The sequence below is a fragment of the Panthera pardus genome, unplaced genomic scaffold (genome assembly GCF_024362965.1).
Source record: "Panthera pardus isolate Hobbes unplaced genomic scaffold, ASM2436296v1 HiC_scaffold_20, whole genome shotgun sequence".
Lineage (NCBI taxonomy): Eukaryota > Metazoa > Chordata > Mammalia > Carnivora > Felidae > Panthera > Panthera pardus.
This window is the reverse complement of record NW_026526766.1, coordinates 88,789,831-88,814,741: the sequence shown is the minus strand read 5'-3', so window position 1 is coordinate 88,814,741 and position 24,911 is coordinate 88,789,831. Positions and strand designations below refer to the sequence as shown.

Sequence of the window (24,911 nt, the reverse complement as noted above, 5' to 3'; positions counted from 1 at the left end):
TGTCAGGAATAATAAGGTTCAGTGAAACCAGGGAGCGGACAGGCCTGGCAGACGCAGCGCCCCCACCCCCGGGGGCAGAGGTAAGGCTCCTCAGGGTAGCAGCTCAGTCAGGTGAGAGATCCCGCAAAGCTCTGGCCAAGGGCTGCCTAGACCCGGGCAGAACCGTCCGGAAAAGGCACTCGTCCCTCCCTCCCACCCAGCCCAACGCCACCCGACCACACTTACCACCTTCGTGTCCTGCTGGCTTTCCATTCAGCTGTGCCCATGACTTTGGTCCACCTGGCACTGAATTTGTGTTCTGGAAGAAAGAAGGAAATGAAAACAAAGCCAGCCCGGTCGGCCTGCTTTCCACCCAGCTCCCCACCCGGGCACGGCAGCCTGGGCCCACGGCGCGGGGGGCGGGGGCAGCTCCCACGGCCGGTTCCACAGCCCAGCCAGGACTCCAACCCACGTCCGCTTCGTGCGACACTCCGGAACACTGGCAGCTACGAGGCCTTGCTCCAGAGATAAAGACCAGACCCCAATTCTAACGCGTGTCTCAAAACCCGTGTGCCACCGCGAACCGAGGAGCATCGGCACGGGAGGCTGGCGTGTCTGATCTTCCGCTGGAAGGGCCACCGCACCGCTCTCCCTAATTACTGTCGTTCTCCAAGGCACAACTACTCAAGTGAGAGGCCTCCCTCCTCCGCTAATCCACACTTGCCTGGCTCGGCACACGAGCCGAGGAGTTGAGCATGCTGAAAACTCACTGCAGGCGAGGCTTTGTGCTGGGCACGCCCTGCCCGAGCGAATCCTCCCACACCCTGGGAAGGTTCTAGTCCTATCCCAGCGGAGGCTCACAAAGGAGCGACCGGGCCCAGCCCAGAGGGACTTGGCCCCACTCTGCCTGTGTCCCAAGCCCCGGGAGTCCCCAACCACTGAGCCCATCTGCCCCTCCCGACGACATTCAACCAACGGCCTTCCCCTCCAACTGAAGGTGCAAACACACAAAACAAAGCTGGGGCAGCACTTCCTGGGTCAGACCTCACGTTAAATAATCACCCTTTCTCAGCACCCCCGCCTCCAGTACCACCAAGCTCAGGGCAGACGGCGGCCTCTCTCACCTTCCATGTGGAGCCGGCCAGGCGTAACAATCCATTTACCGATCAGGAATTGCCCTCAGCGCCCTGGGGTGGCCACAGGCCCCCCGCACACACGCACACAGACCACAGAAGGGATGTGCCCGCAACGTCACAGGGCAGTGCCACCGGGGCTGGCAGGTCCCCAGGAGGCACAGGGGCACCGCCCGTCCCACAGCCTCCCACCCGGCGTCCGCGGGCCGCACGAAGATGCCCCTGCCCTCGCCCACCAGAGGCACTGACCGGTTAGAGAAGGGCTCCCGGGGCCGAGGAGGGGTTACTAACGTTGCCGTTAGAAGGCTGCCGTGCCTGAGGCGAGGCTTTAGGGGCTGGGAAACGCTGGGGGTCCCACTCCCACCACGGCGGGAAGGGCTGCGCCCTGGACGGAGCGAGCGGCGTGCCAGCCCCAGGACAGGGCTCTGACCTCCAGCAGTTTGCTGACAGATGCCGGGACCACACCAGGCCCCAGCCTAAACCCCGCCGTGCTTGGGTACGCCACATAACAGACACCCTTCGGGTGGCTCTGAAGGGGAGTCGGACATCCAGCCAGGGCTGTCAAACCGAGGCTCTCCGATCTCTGAGCTGCCGATCCCAGGAGACAGATCCAAACTCGACTCTCTGTGCTCTGACTGCGTGACGGCACCCATGGATGCAGGCCAATGAATACAGAGTTCCGCGTGAACGTGGACCTCTCTTTCCTTTCCCTTCAGTTCCAAAGGCACAGTTCAGTGTTGGGTGGGGGAGGGTGCCCTTCTGGCAGACCCATACACTGTCCCCCGTGGTTGGGTGGCACCCCAGACCTTCTGCTGCCCAGGGCACAGTACAGAACGAGAGCACACCGTTCAGGTTGTCTTCCAGAGAGCTGCCAAATGCTAGGTACCCGTCCACGCGCCTTGCGGTTTTCTACAGGATTAGGAGACCTCTCATCCAGATTTCTAACTACCAGCTAAGTACACCCTCCTGCTGGCCGCGAAACCCAGACGGACTCGGAGGGGCTGAATATATTACGAGCCCCGGCTCGGTTAAATCCTAACTTTCTGCTTAGGAAAACACTTTACTTATTTAATTTATTTACTTATTTTTAGACTTTATTTTTCAAGCAATCGCTATACCGAACGTGGGACTCAAAACTCACAACCCCAAGATCAAGAGTTGCGTGCTCTACTGACTGAGCCAGCCGAGGCACCCCCGGGGAAAACACTTTAAATGCATCGACAAATAAAGGGTCACAGATCAGTGTTTCCCAAGTGTGTTCTGAGGGACAGTAGTCTCCAAAGTCAGTCAGTTAGAAAGATTTCCCAGGACAAATGAGTTGGGGGATGCTGTCCCCACTGTGTCTTTACAGAGTCACAGCACACGTCAGCACGTTAAAGACACTGATGAGAAGTGTGACAGTAAAGGCGCATGCTTAATTTTTTCAACTTACCTGACCCCCAAACGTTCCCGTGGCCTAACCAGTCCCCACGGCGCACATTCAGGGGACCCTGACCTAGCGTAGAGCTGGCCCCAGCGACCTTGCCTCCAGGTAGGTCACCAGGAAGCAAATCAGGTGTCCGTACTCCGTTCTGCATCTGGGGTCTTTCTCCAAGAGCCGCGCGTTCAGGCACCTCCCGGGAACCAGGACAACCTCCCACGCTCATTTTCCGCAGCCACCCGCCAGGCTCACCCCTGGAAGGAACAGGTCACGCGGCACCTACCTCCTGGCTGCTCGACTGTGTCGGCTTCTGTAAGCTGGAGACAGGCCTCTGCAAACCCGGCTGCGGCAGCGACTCCGGCGGCTGAGAGCCCGTCGCACTGGAACTGGACAAGGCAGGGGGCGCAGGGGTCAGATGGGCACGCGCGGTCCCCTCCGCGCTTCCCACAGCGGCGGCTGCTCGGTGGCCCAGGGGCAGCACAGAACCTCTCCGGCAGACTCTGACGCCTCAGAGCCCACAAGAAGCCGGACCCCCTCCGAGGCCTGCCCGCTGACGTCTGCCGGGCAGGACGGTCCTCGGCCCCCTGGCAGGGCTTTCCTGCAAAGGCTAGAGGTTCCCCACTAACAGGTGCTGCAGGGGCTGCCAACAGGGAAACTGAGTCAGCACGGCGAAGGGGCTCTGAGCCCCTCGCTCCTGACCAAGAGCTCATAGCTGTACAGGGGACTGATTGCTTCGCGACGTGATTTTTTTCTTCTCCTGGCTTATAGAAGAAATACATGCCCATAGTGAAAATAAATGTATAAATATAGAGAACACAGGATTTGTCACGATCTCATCCTCCAGAGAGAGATGCCAAGCAGATTTTTCTATATGTGTGTGTGTGTGTGTGTGTGTGTGTGTATATATATATATATATGAACATAGTATTTTTTTTAACACCACACATACAATTCGTAACCTGTTTCCTACTTACTGTATCGAACATGTTTTTAGGACAACGCCTGGATCTACCTCTTTGTTCTAGTGACACAGTGTAGCCGGCTAGATAGGCCCTAACTTAACAATTCCCATCTTTTCTTCCCATTACCGGCGAAACCACAATGAGCACTTTTTATACATAACTTGGCACCCTTTTGTGTAGGTAGTCCAGTAGTCTAAGTTCTTAGAAACAGGACCGCTGGATCAAAAGAGGTTTTGAAGCTTAAGAGATATTGCCCAAGCGTGCTCCCCGGAAGGCGGGGTGAGTCGAGACACAGTCCCCAAACAAGTAGGGGCTCCGAGGAAGACGTCTGCTCACCCAGAGCCTTCCAGCGCACTCCCTCATCCCGGTGGGACCCAAGGAGGGCAGCAGTCTACTCCGCCAGTCGCCCAACGCCAGGGGCTCCCCAGTAAGCTGAAGCCAAATGCTCCACACACAGGCTTCCAGGGTTTATGGGATCCAAGGAACTCACCGGGCAGGATTCCTCCGTAATGAAGGCCACTCATCTCTTACTTCACCTCCTACCTACAACAGAAGCTTCCAGCGAGTGTTGCTTCCGTGTTCTCCAAACCTCAGCATGGAGTCCCAGCAGCTGTGGCCCTCCCTCTGTCACCTCCCTGACACTCCCAAGGAGGACGTGGCCCCGGGGCAACAGAGGACGGCGCCTGGGGTCCACGGCCTTGTCCGGTGTTCTGTTTCTACCTCTTCCCTGGCTGGCATGCTTCAGCGCGACCGGCCCCACGAAAGCCGCCTCATCCCTCCCGTGCCCGTGTCGGCGGGAGCCGATACCGGGAGGAAGCGATGCCTCGTCCTCTCTCTGGAACTTCCCGTAGCAGCAGCATCGCAACACTCGTGCTGGAATGTACGATAGCATCTACCGTGTGAACTCTGGAATGACAGCGGTGGTAGCGGCACCTGCCGCGTGTCCCCTGCCAGGTGCTGCGCCAGGTGCGCGACTTGCGCTGCCCGGTCTATTTCTTACAAGCAGCAGGCAAGGCAGTAGTCCTGCCGCGCAGGAGGATGCCGGAGCGCACCGATCAAGCAATTCTCCGAGTTCCGCAAAGCTAGTAGTAGGTAGCCCGGCTGACCCTGAAAGTCGGGCCACACCCCCGGCCCAGTGTGACCCCTAAACAAATCGTGAGAGAAGTTTTAAAAACAGCTTTTCAGACCCTAGTGTGGTTACTGCTACCCTATGCTCATCCGAACGAGTGACGTGCTCACTCTCTACATCTTGTGTCAAGTAACTGCGTGAAGTTTTACAGAAGCTACCGCGGCCGTTCCCGGTGAGAGAAAAGGACACTGGCTGGCAGGCTGCACCCTGGGTCGCTTACTCTCTGGATCCCGCGCCTCGGCAGCCAGGGCACAAGAGATGGAGGGCAGGAAGACGCACGGGACCGAGTTTTGTTCTCATCCCCCGACGGGCAAACCCCAGCATCAGGGTCCCATTCCTCTCTGGTCCCTTCCCAGTGCAAATCCCAAACCCTCTCCCCTGGCTGGTGCCCAGAAGACTTGCAGTGGAAGGGGAGGGACACGGGCTTGGGCAGGAGGGAACGGCCCAGGTTACGTGCCCGGGGCAGAGCTGGCACCAGCCACACTACGCAGCAGCAGCCACGACACTCACTCTGTTGCCGTGATGGGGATTTCTGTGCCAGACCCTGGGCCTCCGAAGGCTCCCGGAGGTGGCGTGCTGGCAGAGGGGTGAGCCTACCGAGGCTGCACACCCGCCCCCGATAATGAGGATTCTGGGTTGCCACCCTTCATAACTGGGTCTGTTTGGAGCAACTAACCGCAGCAGTCTGTGTGGGACGCCGCTGACCCCGCACTTAGAAGTCGGCCTCCTCAACCCGGAGCCCAGCACACAGGATGCCCCAGAATGGAGTGTTCAAGCACCCTCTCTGGCCACAGTGGCCCTTACTGGCTCAGGCACTGGCTCTGAGGCATTGCATAAGCCCCTCTGGGGGGAGGAGGTCCTTCCTAATGAGGCATAGGCGACACTGGTCACTGGGGACAAGGCGGCCCACGGAGGCAAGGCCGCGTCAGCTCCAGAAGCCAGGAAAAGCGAAGGCAGGGAGGAAGAACCAACCAAGCGGGGGGAGTCCGAGCAAAAGCAGCCTCCCTCCTCTGGGGTCACCCGGTTCTCCAACTCTGCCTTCTGCAGAAGGAAAGGGAGCTGCCGGGCTCTGTGAGGCCCCGGCTCGCCACCCACCTCTTTGGGTCTTGCTGGTCCTGCTTGTTTGCCCATCCCGTTCCGTCCTTGGGAACGATAACGATGTTGGGGTCGTTTCCTCTGTTTTCAGACTTCAAGCTTGGCAGGTTTGCAGGGGGCGGCATACGCCGGGCTGTGGCAACTTTCCCGAGACTCTGTAAGCCATGTCGAGGAATAACTGTAGGGAGAGAGGGGTGGGGGCGGGGGAGGAGTTTCAGAAGCTCTCGCAAGCTCTAAGCGACGACGACAGACGGCCGAACCACCACCAAGGGCGGCCCTGTGCCCACAGACCAAATGGCCTGGTAGCTGCTTTCGCCACTTTACGAGCCCTTCACCGAGGCCTCAGACACTTGGGAGCTGCTGAGGTCTTCAGAGGCTTCCACTTTACTAGCGGGCAGGAGCAGGCGTGGGGAGTTTATGACGGGGCGGGGAGCCGGGCCCAGAAACCTCCGGCCCACACGGTAACCACCTCTCCACCACCTCTCCGCAAGTTGAGACTGCTCCGGCCTCCCTGGCAGGACCCAAGGGCCAGCCTCCACCTAGCCCCGGGGCCGGGCCCGAGGCTCAGCAGGGCCCTTGACATCCACAAAATCCTCCCGGGGTGTGGATAAAAGGTCCAGAACGTCAGAACCCCGAAGCCTAAAACTGGTTGCTCTGACGCAAAGTCAGTTCCATTCTACCTCACAGGGGAAGAACTACCTGTGGCCAACGAGGGAACACGGTTAAGGAAACAATCCCACTGTGGCAGAGAGGGGGTATTCCTGCTCGAAATCGGACATCGAACAGGAGCAGGGGGTGACCGCACGTCCCCAGAACTGCCTGGTGACCACTCCGTGCCCCGAAGACCATCCGGCCAGGCGGGGACCCTGGGTCCTCACAGTTCAGGACCTGGAGTTTCTCACGGAAGGGAAAGCATGAAGAAGTGGCCTCCAGCCCGGTTCTTACCTGAGGATCTGACCGCGTCTACTGATTTTCCTTTATACTTATCAAACAGGCTGAGAGTCGAATACTTGCTTTTCCCATCCTTGCCCTTGGTTATTTGCCCCAAACGATCGGACATTGCGATGAAATGTCATCTAGTAAGGAAATTTTTCTCGGCACCGCTCCCGATCTGCCTTTGAAATGTAAGAGAGGAAAAAAAAAAAAAGAAAAAAGAGTGTTAATCCGCCAAAGTCCCTGAGCCAGGGGGCTGAACCCACCAGGGATCACGGATCTCCTTGACGACCTGAAGAAAGCCCTGGATTCTGTCCCCAGAAAAACACCCTCACCGTGCACAGGCTGTTTCGCCCACATTTAAAGTGCGTTTCGTTGTAGGTACCTTCCCCAACCCAAGTTCAGAAGTCTTACTCTGTCTGAACTGACCAGAGTCTACTGCTCACCAGTGACACAGAAATGTAAACTTTTCCACACAGAGTCCTCAGGCCAAGTCAAGGACCGCTCCTCAAGATGGAAAAACAAATCCTCACCACTGTATCGACCTAACATGAAAAACTAAGGCAGAGCGGGGAGGTACGTAACCTGCTTGTGGAAGGCTGTTCATGTCGAGGATGAGCAAAACCAAATCAAAGGGAAGCCACCAAAATCAGTAAGTCTTCAGGAACAGCTGGGTGTGTGCACTTTTCAAACTAAAGAACCAGCCTCCAGAGAAAAAACACCTGCGAGGGGAACATAAGCGGGGTTCTCTGGGGCGCAGGCGTAGAAGAGGAAGCAAGGACTTTCCAGGGAGAGACCACTTGGGGGGCCGTAGCGGTGACACCGCTCCCTCCACTCAGAAAATCTTGAGGGAATGACCAAGAAAGAAGCCCCTTCCCCCTGCCACTTTCTGACTTCCTACGGGCTTCACCGAGTCTATTAGCCGTTAAAGCATTAATTCACTCACTCATGCATTCACTCAAACACCTAGCGTGTGCCTGCCGAGGGCGGGTGAGTGCCACAGGGCAGGCACTGGGGACCCAGGGCCACAGGTTCTAAAACTTGATCATGATAAACTCGGAGAAGTGCCCACCACTTCCCGTTGGAATTAATGGATGGGAAGAAAGCTAAACCATCCGCTTAGGCATAGTGCTAATAATGTCTTTAGTGACAAAATGGAGGGAACCGTAAAAACATCCACTGGTAATAATAAGACCTTGGTGGCCCCAGCAGTACGCTTTGCCGTCTTATTCTCTTCCGAAGCCACGCAGGCCAGAAGGAACACGTGCAGTGTGCTGGCAAAGTGTTCTGCACCCCCAGAGATGACTCTAAGATAAAACCCTATACGTTATGATCCAAGACTTTGTATAAAGCGCAAGGGGCAAAGAGGCAAAGATCAATTATCAACCGAGGCCAAGAAAAGCGAACCAGGGGACAGTGACATCACACGGAGCCCGGTGCCACGCCAAGTGTGAACCAAGCTTGTTCTGACACAAAGCCGGGAACATCCACCCTTTCATTCAAGAAATCCTGACCGTGAAAGAGATGTGTAGGAGAAGCAGCCTCCATGAAGAAACCAACCAGAAACGCTCGAAAGTGCTCACAGCTCCCAAGTTTCCAGGTTACATGCCAGCAACCCTCCCCCAACGCGCCTGCCTCGTGTGCCAGGAGCAGAGTGACCAGGAATGGAAACTGGCCAAACGTGTCCAATTTCTGATTTTGGTGCCCAGGGGTTCCATAACATACCTCTTTCTTTAAAATTCCCTCCCCGGAGCTGGCTCCAGGGAGTTTCTGCCCTGCCAGGCCCCAAAGTCCCAACTGGGAACAACATCCCTCCCCCACGCTCAAGGCAGGGACTAGATTTCATTTTCATCAGAATAAGTGGCATTTAACAGGCTATCAAATGTAAGTCAACTTGAAATTCTCTATTAAGATCAGAAGAGATCTAACTTCTAGACACTTCTATCAAATCAAAAGATCATGCAGATAAAAATACAAAACACCACACCCACACACCCCACACTACTAACAAGCCCTGGAAACTTCCAGGGTGGGCGGTGACGGCAACATGTGGAGCCTGCGTCACAGAGCTCACAGTCCCAGTCCCCAAGGGGTGGCAAACACTGGTCGGCGACCGGCCAGTGGCCTGTCACAAAGCCCTCAAGCTAAGAATGATTTTTTAAATCCGTTTTCACCTTTGTTTAAAAAAACAAAGAATGTGTGATAACCCCGTGTGGCCACAGGTAAGAAAACTTTGCAGACCCTGAGCCTGAAAGAAAAAGCCTTGAGCAAGCACTTTGAAAAGTCTCCAGGAGGGAGGGGCGCCTGGGTGGTTCATTCAGTTAAGCGTCCAGACTCTTGGCTCAGGTCAGGATCTCACGGCACAGGTTCATCAGTTCGGGTTCGTTAGTTCGTTTCCAGGTCTAGGTCTAGGTCTAGTTCCAGCCCTGCATCGAGCCCTGCATCGGAGGCTGCTTGGGATTCTCTCTCTCCTTCTCGCTCTGCCCTTCCCCTACTCGCTCTCTCTCACAATAAATAGATAAACTTAAAAAAAAAGTCTCCAGGAGGGAAACAGATGAGAGTGGGGAGAGAACCAGGGAAGAGGCCCTACTGCTCAGCCAGGAGACGGGGCAGGGCTCGGCACAAGGGGGAGGGGCCCAGGCAGAGCAAATTATTCCCTGGACTGTGAACTGGGCCCTTTAGGGACTTGTCTACTTAGTACTTTTTACAAACTTGTGTAGCACGCTGCATAACCAAGAAGTTCACATCCTAACTCCCGGACCTGTGACTTCCTTACCTTAGCAGCGAGAAAGGGATTCTGCAGATATGATTCACGTAAGGATCTCAAGATGGGGATATTATCCTGGATTATGCGGACAGGGCCACTGTGATCACAAGGTCCCTAGGACAGGGACGGGAGGGCCAGAGTCAGAAAGGCGTGCCATCCGGAGCTAAGGCTGGGGCGTGCTCTTCGAGGATCAGCGGGGCCACTGCAGAGAGGTGCAGGAGCCCCTGGGAGCTGGAGAAAGCAAGAAAACGATTCTCCCGTGGAGCCTCCAGAGGGAACCAGCCCAGCCCACGCCTTGACTGTATGCAGCCCAGTAAGATTCACCTGAGACTTCTGACCTCCAGAACTGTAAGAGGATAGGTCTGTGTTGTTCTAAGTCACTGGACTCACGGTAACCGGTTACAACAGAGAATGCACTCATTAACAGGCTTTTACTAGGCACTGCCCTGTGCCTAGCACTGAGCTGGGCGTGGGATGCAGCAGACAGCAGGCTGGGCCCTCCCCTCCCCATGTCCAGCCCGCAGAGACGACGGGACCACCCACAGTCACACAGCTAATCAATAAGGAACCTGTTCCAGAATTTTTCACTTGGGCACAGTGATGAAAACTGCTCCTCTCTGCCACCCCTGACCACGGCTTTCACCTGACCCGTGAACCTACACACAGTGCTGAATAAAACCAGCGTGAATAAAGCCCCCTTCCTGGCCACATGCCTTGCGGGACTACACATTTAGCACTGTTAAACTTACGTAACTACAGAGTCCTTTACTAAATTAAAAACCAAACTGACAAAGAGAAGAAAAAATCATCGACCAGCCTATCCAATTCCCACACGAAACCTTAATGGGCTTGATTTTGACACATCGAAGGTCTTTCAATTATGAGACCTGGCGGAAAATACTTGTTTCCACAGATAGTGATCAAAAGTCCTCTTCAAATCTGTCAGCCCAAACTCCTGCCAGTTCGTGAATACAAACAGGTCTTTCTTGGATTGATTCCGCACCGCCTGGGCCCACGGGCAGAGGTTAGAGTGAACACAGGTGGCTCCCTCGGGCCTTCCTGGGGACAACACACTCCTGAGAACTAACCTGTCCGCACCCCCACCCCCAGGAAGCACTGGGAGACGGGAAGCCTGACCGCACCCTGACTCCTGGCACCCCTGGGAAAAATTAAAGAAAAACCCCGGGCCAAGGGGATCCACTCTCCCGGGAACTGAGAATTCTGTCCACGACCGTTAGCTGGCCCGCAGCTGTTGCCTGAGGCCCTCCCAAGAAATCCAACCATTCAGCAAATAGCTGAGTCCCTACTGCGCTGGGACCCCTTGCAAACGGGGCTTCAGAAAAGCCAGCACAGGCACGCGCTGAACTAACGCCCACATTCAACCTGCGCGCGCAGTTTTTTGGTGGCCCCCCTCCTCCTGCTTTCTCACCCAAGCTCTGCACCTGCGGGCCACGTTAGCGGCCTCTCTTGCCCTCAGCCTCCCTGTCCACAGAACGGAGGGGCCACAGCAAGATTTCACAAGTGGCAGCCGGTTCCAAAAATCAAACACGCCAGTGGGAAAAACCCACAGCCACAGCATTTAGGAATGACTCCCGGTCAAGGTGGCCGTCTCTTGCCACACACGTGCTACTGCATTCTATCTTCCGACCGAACCTGGGAACCTGGGATGCTGCCGGGCAGTGCCACCGAGTCACCGTTGCTATGGAGACAGCACCTGTGGGGGAGGGGCCGGATACCTCTCATTCTAACGCTGGACGGGAAGACCGTACAGACGCAGGGTCTCCCGGCCCCCATTTTCCCTTTAGAACTGGGGTCGCCGAATTACTGACAGCCCGAAGAATATGCAGCAGAGGCCTAGGAGGCCCACAAAGCATAACCTATTTACCGTCTGGCCTTTAGATTACAGACACCAGCCTGACAGCATACCAAGTTCCTTTCATTAGGCCAGATTTCACTGGACACAAATCTAAAAACACAAATATAGTCACTCGGGTATTATTGCCATATTTGGGGCCCAGCCCAGCCCCACACCCAACTGGCTACTCTGCCTGCCCCTTGGTTTTCATAAACCTCAGGCCGGGAGCATTAACTGTTAACAGGAGTTTGAACGGCTTACAGGTATCTGCTGAGTTGCTACCCACCAACACACACACATACACACACAACATGCTTGACAGGCCTCATCAGATGGCAGAAAAGTGCAGGCAAATATCTGGCTGTGAATCATGAGGCCGGTCAAGGCGAGAGAACGCCGTTCTCGGTGGATCAGAAGCATGTTCATTCAAGCCTGACTCACGGCCGGATCCGTGGGACAAGAACTGGCTGAGACGCACCAGGTCCTTGCAGATGGGCATGACCACGCTTGGCTTGTAGCCACCGCTTTCTCTCCCTTTTGTAGGTACCAGAATTAATTTTCTTTCCCCAAATAAAACCTAACTTGGACCCTCCATATTACATACACAACAGCCAGGGATGCCCTGCCAGGAGGGGTCCGGCCTACACCCCACCCCCTACACTGTAACCCACTCTTTCCCACAGCAGCCACTCTGAGACACCAGGGAGGCATGCCGCAGGGTCCTGGAGCATTTTGGAAATGGCTGGCCTAAATGAAAATATTGCCATTAGGCACAGAAAAAAAGGGCCTAAGATCCATGTGTGAAGAGAGGCACACCTGGGGGGCTCAGCCAGTTTAAGTGTCTGACTTCAGCTCAGGTCATGATCTCTAGGGTTGTGAATTTGAGCCCTGCATCAGGCTCTCTGCGGTCAGCCTGGGGCTGGCCAGCTTCTGATCCTCTGTCCCCTGCTCTCTCGGCCCCTCCCAGCTCGTAAGTGGGCATCTTGCTCTATCAAAAATAAACCAACATTTAAAAAAAAAAAAAAAGGTCTGCATGCATATTCTGGCAAGTTATCTAAAAAAGCTCAAGAGGCCCAGGATTTGCTGGCATAGAAACAACCAGAAAGATTCGCCAACAAAGAAAGGCAACTTAATACCCAAGCCCCGCCTCTCCAGACAGTAGCCCCACCTGTCAAGCAGGTTACTGAGCCGGTCTGTTATCTGCCCACCAAAGGGAAAACCTCCCTGTACTCCCATCTTATCAAAAGCTATTTCCGGGAACAGGATTAATTTCACTCTGCTTGGGTCCCGGCCCGAGTCAGAAGCCCCCCTGGCCAGGCGATCTGGGATGGCCTATAAATCACCAGGGGACCACTGCAGCTACACGTTCACTCCTGAGAGCCAGGCACCCTGCTGACCAGCCACCACTCTCGTGCCCTCACAGGGCTCCTCCCAAGAGCCCTTTCTGGAAGACGCTACTGCCACCAACCTGCTTTACAGAGGACGCGAAGGCGTAGTTGGGGCAGAGAAGTAACTTGTCCAAGGTCACAAGACCACACCCGGAGACAGCACCAACACTGAGGAAGGACCCACTGTGTGCCCCAGCTCCAAGATGCTCTCTCAGAGCAAGGCCAAGGGATCACGGACGACCCACGACCCACTGACACAGGGCCAGAACAGTGCGGCACAGGCAGAACTCCCAGACCAGGGTGGGGGGAAAAGGCGGCAGAATGTCCCTGTAGAGAAGGAACAGAAAGACCCCACTGCCACACAAAACATATCAAAAACCCTGATCCGACAGGAGTGGAAACTGAGAGCAGGCTGGATAAATGCTTGAGAAAACAACCAGTGGGGCCGGAAAGGACGTGGTCATTAGTCAGTACACTTGTTAAATCTCAGTCAGACGTGAAGAACCATCGCCACAAAAGCCAGCTAGAAGATTAATAAGTAATTCCACCCTTTTGCAACACGCCAAAGGCATGTTCTCTTCTCGGGCAGAAGAGAACTTTAATGTAAGAAAGGCACCGCGCCACCTACTCCAAATTCTCATTTTTTGTGTCGGCAACGAGACTCCAACCTTGTCCCCAGAACCCTTTTTCTGTGAAAGGACAAATAGTATGTCAGGCTCTGCGGCCGCAGTCCCCACCACAGCCACTCCACTCTTACCAAGGCTGTCACTGCAGCACAGAAGCTACCACAGACAACACGCGCAAAAGAAGACTCGTGTTCTCATAAAACTTTATTTACAAAAACAGGACGCAGGAGGATTCGGAGCCGCAGTCTGCTGACCCCACCCTAAAGGAAAATGATGGGCTACAGTTAGACGGATTCAACTAAAAGAGGTTCGCATACACAGCAGGATAGAGCAGGGGCATGCGACAGACGTGGGGGTGGGGGATCCTAGCTGGGTTTCGCAGGGGAACTCTGCCGCCTCCCCCTCAGCCACAGCAGGGGTCAAACCTTCCACTCCCCCCCCCACACACACACACCCCGCTTTCAGAGGCTCCTTCTGGGGCAGCAGTGAGAAAAGCAGGGACCTGTACTTGTGCGTCCCCTGCCAGTCCTTCCACCTGCAAATGCCCGGCCTCGAGGTTTCTGCAGGAAAAGTATGAGGGGTGCCTGCAGACGACAGCACAAAGGGATGAAAACGAGGTTTCTGGTCCCCACCATTGGGCACCAGAGCCCCCACCCCCAGCCCCCCAATTCCCGGACAGCATGTTCAGGAAGCAACAGAAATTAAAGATAAGAAAGAAGGCGTGTGCTGCAGGGACCCAAGCACTTCCCAGGCCCCTCTTCTGCACGCTGGGTTTGCCAGCCCCATCCTTGATTCCCTGGACCACACACAGGCTCAGCTCTCGCGGACTGGACTGACCCTCGGGCCCCCTCCGGGACCGAACTCCATCTGCAGCCCCTGCTGTAACCCTTTCATCGGCACGGCATCGGGCATTCCCACCACGGCACAAACAAGCCCGAACTTCCGGCCCGATACCCTGGCCCCAAACAGGCCCCTCCAGTCTCCCCCCCACGCCACCAGGCTCCGCTCTGCAAAACAAGCGGCTTGTATCTTGACTCCGCCCCACACTGGCTGTGACTTTAGGCCTGTTTCCTCGTGGATTAAACAGCGATGAACATACTGTCACCCACCTCCCAGGTCTGACGTCAGGAATAAATGAGACAAGGAACACAACACACGTGACCCAGAGCTCGCCTGCCCTTAGAAGGTTCTCAGCCAAGGGCAGCTGTCACACCGGCTCTGCACAGTCCAGCCCTCAAGCTGCCCCGCCCCACCGTCAGCCTGGCACACAGCACTCCTTCCTCCGGATTCCCGTGCAAGCAACGAAGCCTTCGTTTTCCCCACCTCTGGGCTCCCACAGGCCTGGGTGCTGCCACACCTGGGACCTGTGCCCGCCTCCTCCTGCGATCAAGGGACCTGTCCCCACTTCGGGGTGTCACAGCTTAAGAGCCCTGATGCAGAGCACAGGCCTCTAAAACCACGGCAAGAAATTTGTTCAATGTTCAGGATCTGTTGGTGAACCCCATAATTAATTCTCAGGAGACAGACACGCTTTAATTCTCAGAAAACCCCCTTGAGATAAAGAGTCCGCTGCGACTACCTTTTAAACAACACTCGACTGCCCCCGCTTCAACGTTTCCCACTTCAGGGCAATAAGCATGGTGTTCAACGCAATCCCACACCAGTGTTACCACAGACCCCCTCGAGGAGGGGGTGATCCTAGCCCCAGTTCCTTTCTTCATCTGTAATATTCTTTAGGAAAAGGAATACATACTGGTCACAAGCTTTACGACATACAGAAAAACGGGGCGCCTCGGTGGCTCAGTCGGTTGAGCTTCTGACTTCAGCTCAGGTCACGATCTCGAGGTTTGTGAGTTCAAGCCCCACACGGGGCCAGCAGGCTCTGTGCTGACAGCTCAAAGCCTGCAGCCTGCTTTGGATTCGGTGTCTCCCTCTCTCTCTGCCCCTCCCCTGCTCACATACTGTCTCTCTCCCTCTCTCTCGAAAATAAACAAACATTAAGAAAATATATATACAGTCAACCACCTCCCAGCTACACTGGCAGCTCTCCCTCTGCCAGTATGAGTACTCTGGCCACCTGCCTCCCGTTCCGCTCTTCTGCTCTGCTTTTGTTTCCTATTTCAAAAGAGTTCGGCAAGGAAGGTCATATAAAACACTGTCACTAAATTCTAAACCGATTTGCTACTTGTGTAAAAAATACTGCACAGGGGTGCCTGGGTGGCTCAGTGAGTCAAGCGACTTCTGACTTCCGCTCAGGTCATGCTCTCACGGTTTGTGGGTTTGAGCCCGTCTGTGCCGACAGCTCGGGGCCTGGAGCCTGCTTCGGATCCCATGTGTCCCTCTCTCTCTGCCCCTCCCGTACTCGCACTCTACCAAAATAAATAAACATTTAAAAAAAATTTTTAAAGAAAATTACACGAATGACTTTAAGGATAGCTCCGAGAGGGACAGGCGGTGCACAGGCACACAGAAGGAGAGTCCCGGCAGTGACTTTGTTGACAGCCACAGCCTCCCCGCAGGAATGATGTCACAGCCCAGGCTGGAAGCTGGGCTAGAGGAGGGAGGACCGTGGGCAGAGAGCATCTTTCTTCAGCCCAGGGGAAAGCATCCCGCCACCTTCCCAAAGCCCGAGTCCTCACAGATCCGTGGCTATAAACACACAGGGTGGTGCAGGGACAGAGGCTGGTTCTACAAATGCCGAACACCAGCCACCACTGACCCCATCGCTTCACACCTGCCCCAGTGACCACTAAGGGGCTCTCGGGCAAAGCCCCCCTACCAAGGGTGAGCCCCCTCGAGCAGACAGTCGCACCCTCTGCACACACGCAAGCAAGTGCCAGGAGTCCAAGGGCCACCTCAGCCACTTCCGTTTGCCTCTCTACATGCAGGGACAGGAAGTGTACTTCAGCGGGTTGTTAGAAATGCCGGTCGCGAGACGTGATACAAACACGCCTGGTGGAGGACTCGCGGCTCCAGTTACTCCCCTCCCACCCTCCTCCCTGCGCCGGACTCCCGCCAGGACTCCCTCCACCGCGCCTGCAGCCCCAGAAGCCTCCGGCTCCCAACCTTCTCAAGAGAACTGGAGGGGAGGGCAGAGTTCACACTCCACACGCAAGGAGGTGGAGACAAATGACCAGGGATCCCAACCAGCCCTTTCACTGTAGCGGGGGAGGGGTGGGGGACAGCAGCAGCAGAGCGGTGTAACTGACAGATACGTACACGGGTACACACGAGCACACATTCAAACACGCGCACGTAAATATGACCGAGTCTCTATATATGCACACACGTCCCTTAATTCAATTCCATCCAAAAAACACTATATAGAGTATGGGGGATTCTGGTTAAACACGGACAACAGGCATTTCTAGCTCACCCTTCCAAAACCCCCTAAAATGAAAATACACAAAGAGCACCCAAAGGTCAGGGACAATATTGGCAGACGAGAAACAGACACACGAGTGGAAACTGATTTCACAGACTGAAAGATCCTCAGACAGGCCTGCAGGACACTAGAGAGAGCTCAGGAGGCACTGGGAGGCGGTGGGCACCTTGTAAGACGGGGAGGCAGGGATTTGAAGGTGGGACAGCTTCTTGAAAGACCCCTCCCCCGCCTGTATAAATTAAACAAGAGAAGTCTAGACTTGAGAATGCCAGGGTCAAAGGGAATGGAAATGAGGAAAAGACTTAAAAAAAAAAAAAAAAAAAAAAAAAAAAGCTAGGTGAAAACCTGAGTCACAAAGCGAATCGTGGGGTGCCTCAGCCCTCTCTGCTGTGGGCCTCATTGCAGGGTGGCGGATAAACACATTCTGTCCCTTTCTCCACGTCCCTGGCAAAGATGAAGGAGTCTTCTCTTGAAAACCAATAGACACAAACACTTGGGTCTTGAGAAAAGAAGGCCGGCTTCCCACCCACTCACCCTACAGGGAGGCAGGCCACCCAGAGCCAGCCACCCCATCCTCAATCAGCTGTGTGTGCCCAAGACCACAGTCATCTGAAGGGCCTCACAAAAAGGCTGATACGAAAAACGCAGACAAAAGAACCTGCAAGAAACACACAACACCAGGAACCAAAGATTCAAAAAAAATAAAGTAACATAAAATTAGGGGCTCCGGGGTGGCTCGTTGGTTAAGCGTCTGACTTTGGCTCAGGTCATGGTTCTAGCCCCACGTCAGGCTCTGTGCTGACAGCTCAGAGTTTGCAGCCTGCTTCGGATTCTGTGTCTCCCTCTGGCTCTGCCCCTCTCCCACCTTTCTCTCTCAAAAATAAGTGAATTTTAAAATAACAGTAAAAGAAAAAAAGAAAGTAACATAAAATTAATATCCTCAGAAAATCGGAAGATCCTACACCCATCCAATAAAAACAGGGTTTCTTTTCTTCAGGGACAATCAAAAAAAGCCCTAGGAAGTATTAAACACAGGATAGGCCAAACCCCACCACCTCACGTGAATCACGAGGAAAACAGCAGACACATCTCAACTGACAGATATTCTAGAAAATACTGGGCCGGTACCCCTCAAAACTGTCAAGGTCATCAGAAACAAGGCAAATCGGGTAAGGGTCAGTCTGGAGGGAACCAAGGAGGCATGACAACTAAATGTGGTATCTTGGAACAGAAAAAGGACATTAAGTATAAAACTAACAAAATCTAAGGGGCACCTGGGTGGCTCAGTTGGGTAAGCTGCCAACTCTTGATTTGGGCTCAGGTCATGATCTCACAGGTTAGTGGGGTGGAACCCCACGACAGGCTCTGTGCTGACAGCACGGAGCCTGCTTGGGATTCTGTCTCTCCCTGTCTCTCGGCTCCGCCCCTGCGTGTGCACATGCTCTCTAATAAAATTTCAATTAATCATAACATATCAGTACTGGGTAATTAATTGGGACAAAGAACCGTACTAACGCTAGAACTTCGTAATAGGAAAAACCGGCAGCACAGTATACAGAAACTACAACTGTTGTGTAAATCCAAACTCTTCTAAATTTTTTTTAACTTTAATTTCAATAGAAAAAATGAAAAATAAAGTGAAGAAAATCTCAGGAAATTAACAAAGAGATGAACGCTAGTCTTTCTGTCAACCCAAAATTAAAGGATGAACCCAGGAGTCCAAATTTAACCAGGAGTGATAAAAACAGAGAGGAAAAGAGGGGAGACGAATTTATCAAATGAAAAAACCATGAAAAATCCCCAGAGCTGAAGTGTCCAAGATTGCAAGGGCACCCCTAGTGCTCAGAATAACGGACGTGAAAAGAACAGAGTACAAGGTGACATTCCAGTATTATGAGGGACAAAGAGAAGAACCCCAAAGTTTATGAAAGCACCCCACGTACCAGGTAGAAGCAATGAGAACGGCCATGAAGACTCATGAACAACAATGATGTGTGTCTGCATTTCTCATCCACATCATTCCCCTCCCTGGAAAAGGATTTTCAACCTAGAATCCAATACTCAGCTGACCAAATCAAATACGGGCATAGAAAAAGATACTTTCAGACTCACATGAGGACTCAAAACATATACCTTCATAGAAAGTTCCAGAGGAATATACTCTAACAAACGAGAGAGCAATCCAACACAGAAGCAAACATCATAGATGCTAATTCTCCCTTCCTCTTTCCTAGAGGAAAAGTGATCCCATCCTTCCCCAGCCTGAGGGGGCTGACCCACACCCTGCTTGGGGGGGGGGGGGTATGCAGGGTCTAGAAGCCCATTCCCCTGGCTGGGCTGGGCTGTAGGCTCAGCGGCTCAGCATGGGTTCATGACCCACCCAGACAATTAACATACCTGGTTCCTCTGTCAATAACGTCCTCGTGGTTCAAGGCAGCTTAAGATGGTTGCAATTACTTGATGTTCAAATTACCCGACTGGTACACACATGGGATCCAGGAAACAAGGGATCCAGCACAGAGGGACAAAGTCCCAGGATGACATGCAAAGGAAGCCCAAGATGGCCACTGCACGACAGGCAAGAAGACGGGGAGGGTTCCAGGAGGTAAACAGAGCTCACAACTACCTAATGTATCTGTGTAATCTGAAAACAGCATTTGCTGCATTTTACTGAGCATTTGCAAAAAAGGAGAAGATTCAAGTTTTATTGTCATTCAATTTATCAACCAATGTATACGTTCTGGTGTGCTTTCCCACATAAGGGATTTTGTCTCACCTGAAATCGGAAAGATATTGTCCTATGTTTTCTTCTAGAAGGTTTACTGTCTCATCTTTCATGGTCAGCTCTATGCTCTATGTAAACCTGATTCTGGATATGATTTGAGGCAGAAGATTCATTTTCCCAGTACCTTTTTTGAAAAGGCCATCTTTTCCCTTTGTCGTGAGGCACCCTTGTCGTAAACGGCCTTCTGTGAAGTCTGTTTCAAGACCTCTCTTCTAACAGCCTATTGTCTATCCTTCTGACAACACTGTGCTGCCCTAATTACTGCAGCTTTTATAAAGTCTTGACATCTGGTAGGATAAGTCCTTCAGCTTTGCTATTCTTCAAGACTGCTTTATTCTTGGCTCTCCGCATTTTCGTATAAATTTCAGAATCAGTTTGTCAATTTCCAAACAAAACAACAACAATAAAAGAAAGCCTGCTGGGATTTTTACCGAAATTACATGGAACCCAGAGTTCAAATTCGGGAGAACTGACATCTTCACAAGGCCAAGCGCTGGTGATATGCATGGCCAGGACAGCTGCCCCGCACTGCCAGTGGACGTGCCCGTTGGTAAAATCACTGGAAAACTGGCAGCCATCCATTAAAGCCACACATATGCCGACCCTGCGACCCAACCTTCCCACTTCTGGGTACGTACCCAACAGAACAAGTTCGCACACACGTCCAGGGATATTTGTTTGAAGGTGCACGGCAGCATCATTCGGGAATAGCTCAAAATGGAAACTAACAGAAGCTAAAAGTCTATCACCACTAGAACAAATAAATATCATACCCACATAATGGAATGCTACTCAACAATGGGAATGAATAAACTGTCACACACAAACCACACTGATGAAACTCACAGATATCATGCTGAATGAAAGCACGTACAAAAAAGAAGCAGAACAGAGAGTCATTTTATAAGCATCAGGGGGCAATCCGTAACGAAAACACGGACTGGCGCAAACCTATATATGCAGAGTAACTTCAAAACGAAAAAAAAAAAAAGGCATTGAAAAAAATCATTGTTAAATAGAAAACACTGGGAAAAAAATCTCTGCACCTTGGTGGATAAAGCCCACTCAAAAGAGAGAAGATCACAGATGGTCTGATTAAGGTAGATCAGCCAACATGTTCAGAAAGGGACTACATGGCACCCGCCTGACCGGGTCGATGAAGTGCGCAACTCTTGGTCTCTGGGTTGTAAGTTCAAGCCCCACGTTGGGGGGCAGAGATTACTTAAAAATAAAGTCTTTAAAAAAAAAAAAAAAAGGAAGAAAGAAAGAAAGAAAGAAAGAAAGAAAGAAAGAAAGAAAGAAAGAAAGAAATTACTACACATGAAACTTTAAGGAAAAACCCAAATTCTGAAAAGCAAAACTCTCTGACCATAGTGCAATAAAAGAAGACATAATGAAAGCAGAAGTAAAAAAGAACACTACCGGCTGGAAAACTTAAAACACTCTTAAAAAATTCTGAATCAAAGGGAAATTCAAAACCATAGATGCAGAATCCCTAGAAAACCACAAATGGAGGACAGAACACTACACTATCAAAACTTTTAAAACAAATTTATACTCAAAGGAAATTTAATAATCTAAAAACGTTAAATTTCCTTTTTTTTTTAAATTTTTGTCTATTTATTATTGAGAGACAGAGAGACACGGAGCATGAGCAGAGGAAGGGCCAAGAGATGGAGAGACACAGAATCCCAAGCAGGCTCCAGGCTCCGAGCTGTCAGCACAGAGCCCGACGCGGGGCTCAAACTCACAAACCGCGAGATCATGACCTGAGCCGAGGTCGGACGCTTAACCAACTGGGCCACCCAGGTGCCCCAAAAAACTTTAAATTTCCAAGAGAAAAGAATGAGATTAAATTAAGCATCCAATTCTAGAAGTCAGAAAAAGACACAATGGAATGCAAAGGAAAGCAGAAACAATGAAGAAAAATGAACCGAAAATAATTAAATGAATTTAACTGAATACATTGGAATAAAATGGTATTAAAAGTAGTTCTTTGAACCAAGAAATAAAACAGATAAACCACTGAGAAACAGTTATTTGTACCTCATTTCACAGACAGGACACCAAGTCTGTGAGGTTAAAAGACTGGCCCAAGGTCACTATCAACAAGTTAGGACGTTGTAAAACCTGAGCCTAAACAAACCCAGCTCAGTCTGACATTCAGGTCTGCTCTGAAGCATGGACCCATGTGGGCACCAGAGAATGACCACGTGGCCACCAGAATAAAATGCCCACAGTACCCCCCAGCTCTCCCAGTGCTCCTGGGGCCGTGGTGAGTGTACAGGTCAAATGTGGGCTGGGGTGGGGTCTGAGGAGGCACCACGTCAGGTGAGGGACTCTAACAAGAGTCCTGTGGCCCCAGCGGGTGTGCCAGCAAGTGGGGGGGTGGGGAGGACGGAGAGAGAGGGAGACACAGAATCCAAATCGGGGCTCAAACTCAGGAACCGTGAGTCGGAAGGACGCTTAACCGACGGAACCACCCAGGTGCCCCTACAGGGGTCTGTCTTGAGTCTCTAAGCCACCGTACCTGAATGGTTCCAGGGACCCTGTCATCACTCCTGGCCAACTTAAACTCTGTTATGGCTCCTTTCTTCATGGGCCATGGGGTCAGTCACTACACGCCCAGCTCACAGGCACAGAGGAACGGGCTGAAGCCTGCAGAAGAGTCTGCTAGAAATCCATAAGCAGTCTGCAGAGCTCCCAGCCAACCTCACCTTTTGAACATACAGTTAATTTAGTGAGAGAAAAAAAAAAAAAAGGCAATTTCAATTTACAGCTGGAGACGGACACTCGGGATAGACATGCCACACACAGGCCTCCCTCTCCAGGGTCAAAACTTACCAAGGACTGGGTGCATGGGTGGCTCAGTCTGCTGAGCATCTGACTCTCGATTTCGGCTGAGGTCACGATCTCAGAGTTCATGAGATGCAGCACAGAGCCTGCTTGGGATTCTCTCCCTCTCCCTTTGCCCCTTTCCCCATGAACACTCTTTCAAGTGCTCTCTCTCTCTCTCAAAATAAATGAACAGTGGAAAAAAAGAAACAAGAAAAAGAAAAACTTACCACGGACCTGGCAAAAAAAAAAGAAATACACCTTTATTTCAGTTTCTCCTTCCTTTTCTACCTCCCGTTAACGGTAAATTAGCAAGTGAGAAGCACTTTGCAAATGCCACCAAAATCCATGTTCTATATCGTAAGGTCTGAGTGAGCAGAGAACAGAAACCGAGACGGCATTTGAATTGGATTGTTCTTTCTAACCAGATCAACAAAGCGGTTTCCAAGGGCCATGAACAGAGACACATGACTGAATCGGGTGGATTCCTGTGAACCGTCAGGGCCCCACCACCAGGAGCGGGGGCACTCGGGATGCGGCTGACCAAAATACCGACCCTGGGCGAAGCTGTTGCCGGAAAAGAGCCAGTAATGCGCGAGCTGCCCAGTCCTGGCCCCGACCACCCACAAGCACGCATGTTTGTTACACCTGTACGCCCTTCGCAACCAGTACCCGTCACTACCCCGCATCCAGTGTAACAAATGCAAATAACACGACACGTCAATCCAACTCACTAACGTGGCGGACGTCCTCCATACCGTTTCTTCTCAGCTCGCGCAAACCTAGCAGCGGCCCGGGGTCTTGGAGTTTCAGCCCACCAACGTGGGAAGTTTCCGTGTTATGCTGTAGCTCACTCTCTTAGTACACTGGGGTCATCTTTCCAAGAAAACACATACAGATCCATCTCATCGTCTGAATGCCTCATCGTATTTCACGGCGTAGCTGTGCCTTTACCCACTGCCCTACAGACAGATACAGAAACGACTTCCAGCTGTGTGCTATGACAAATAATGCGCCAGCCGACATCGCAGTCCACACGCCTATACGCACTCGGGCCAACGCTTACGGACCATCTGACATTTCCACGGAGCAGGTTTCCAGTTTGTGCCCAAGGAGCTGAGAGGCAGCAGATGAGAGCTGTCACCCCGCCCCGCGCTGCGGACTCCAGACCCCTCCCCCGGTGAACCTCACGGGGGACAGATGCCCTCTGGCAGGGGCGCCCTGAGGGCTGCAGAACGCGCCCCACTTGCGACAAGACGAAGACCCCATCTTGCAGCCCTCCTCCAACGGTGGCACTCTCGTGGCTGCACCCTGAGGAGGCAGGGCGGGGGGCAGCAGTGGCCTCCTGACAAGCCCCAAAGGAGACTCCCTAGCAACAAGCCATGCCACCCGGAGGTGATGGGCCCTTTGATCCGGCGAGGAAATACTTCACCAGGCCGCCTCAGTCACGGTCACAACTGCACAGAGGACCCCGCTAACCACCGCAGAGGTGGGTGTCCTAACTATCACCCCCACGTGGAGGCCACAGGCCCAGGTCACTCCGTTCTGTGTTCTGTCACTCAGCGACTCACGTCGACCCAGAGGCGAGCCACACACACCAGGGGGTGTGCTTACGCAGAGACGTTTCATCAACAACTCAGCCCCTGCAAATCCACCTTCTCTTTGAAGAAAATAAATTAACAAATCCAAATATGCTGAAGGCGGGGGCGGGGGGGGGGGGGCTAAAAGGGCTCGGTTGGTTTAAATGATCTCCAACAAAGCCCAAAGCACTAGAGCCCCGGAACCCACAGGCTATTTATTCCCCAAGCCTCAGACACCACAGGAAACCCAGGATGATTACAGCCACTGGGCCTCCAATCGGGCAAGACCAGGTCTGAAGTAACAAAAAGGAAGAACCCAAAAATAAGGGCCAAGTGTCCCCAGGGGCTCTCACGGGCGCGCCAAGCCAGTCACAGGTCAAAAGGAACATGTGCGCCCACGGCTGACACACCAACTCCACTCACTCATTATTCGTAACGGGTCTTAGAGACGTCACCCCCACCGATGGAGCTCTATTCTCACAAATCCCGGGCCCCCTCCCGGCTCCGTCGTCTCGGCCACCATCCCCGAACTACCACAGGCCGTGTGTGCTGCTCTCTACCCTAACAAGTTCGCACCACAGACCACACGGCCCACCTCGTTCCCCACTCCCCGTGTCAACACCGAATCGCACAACCGCAAGATCTCTGCAGGGCCACGCTGGCTCATTAAATCTCCTCTTGCCACTGCTCAGTATGACCGGCACAGCGTCATGACTCACCCGGGGTGCAGGGAACTACGAGGGCCTTTTGTTTTATTCCTTAAGAGAACAAGAAAGGACCCCCGTGATAATATATACATTATATAAACATATAATATAGGAAATATTATCTAAATCTGTAACACAGGCAATTATACATTTAACATATACATTAAATATACAACATATATGGACACCACATATAAAATGTCTTTTATTTACCTTTGTTTATATTAAGATATACCTATAAGCACCTATTAGCTCCTATTTTCCAGTGGTCACTTCCGATTTAGAATTCATATGCATAAAGCCTTCCCATTAGTGGAAGACAAAATTGCTCT

The 24,911-nt window shown here is 52.6% G+C and overlaps 1 protein-coding gene across 1 annotated transcript in view; it reads right to left on the bottom strand.

Moving 5' to 3' along the window:
* PRRC2B (proline rich coiled-coil 2B) overlaps nucleotides 1-24,911 on the bottom strand; it is an 87,411-nt gene that overhangs the window by 52,602 nt on the left and 9,898 nt on the right. The window contains 4 exon segments of the mRNA XM_053908444.1: nucleotides 226-298; nucleotides 2,816-2,918; nucleotides 5,719-5,896; nucleotides 6,664-6,833. Of these exon segments, the coding sequence (XP_053764419.1) occupies nucleotides 226-298; nucleotides 2,816-2,918; nucleotides 5,719-5,896; nucleotides 6,664-6,778 (469 nt within the window). The 5' untranslated portion in view covers nucleotides 6,779-6,833.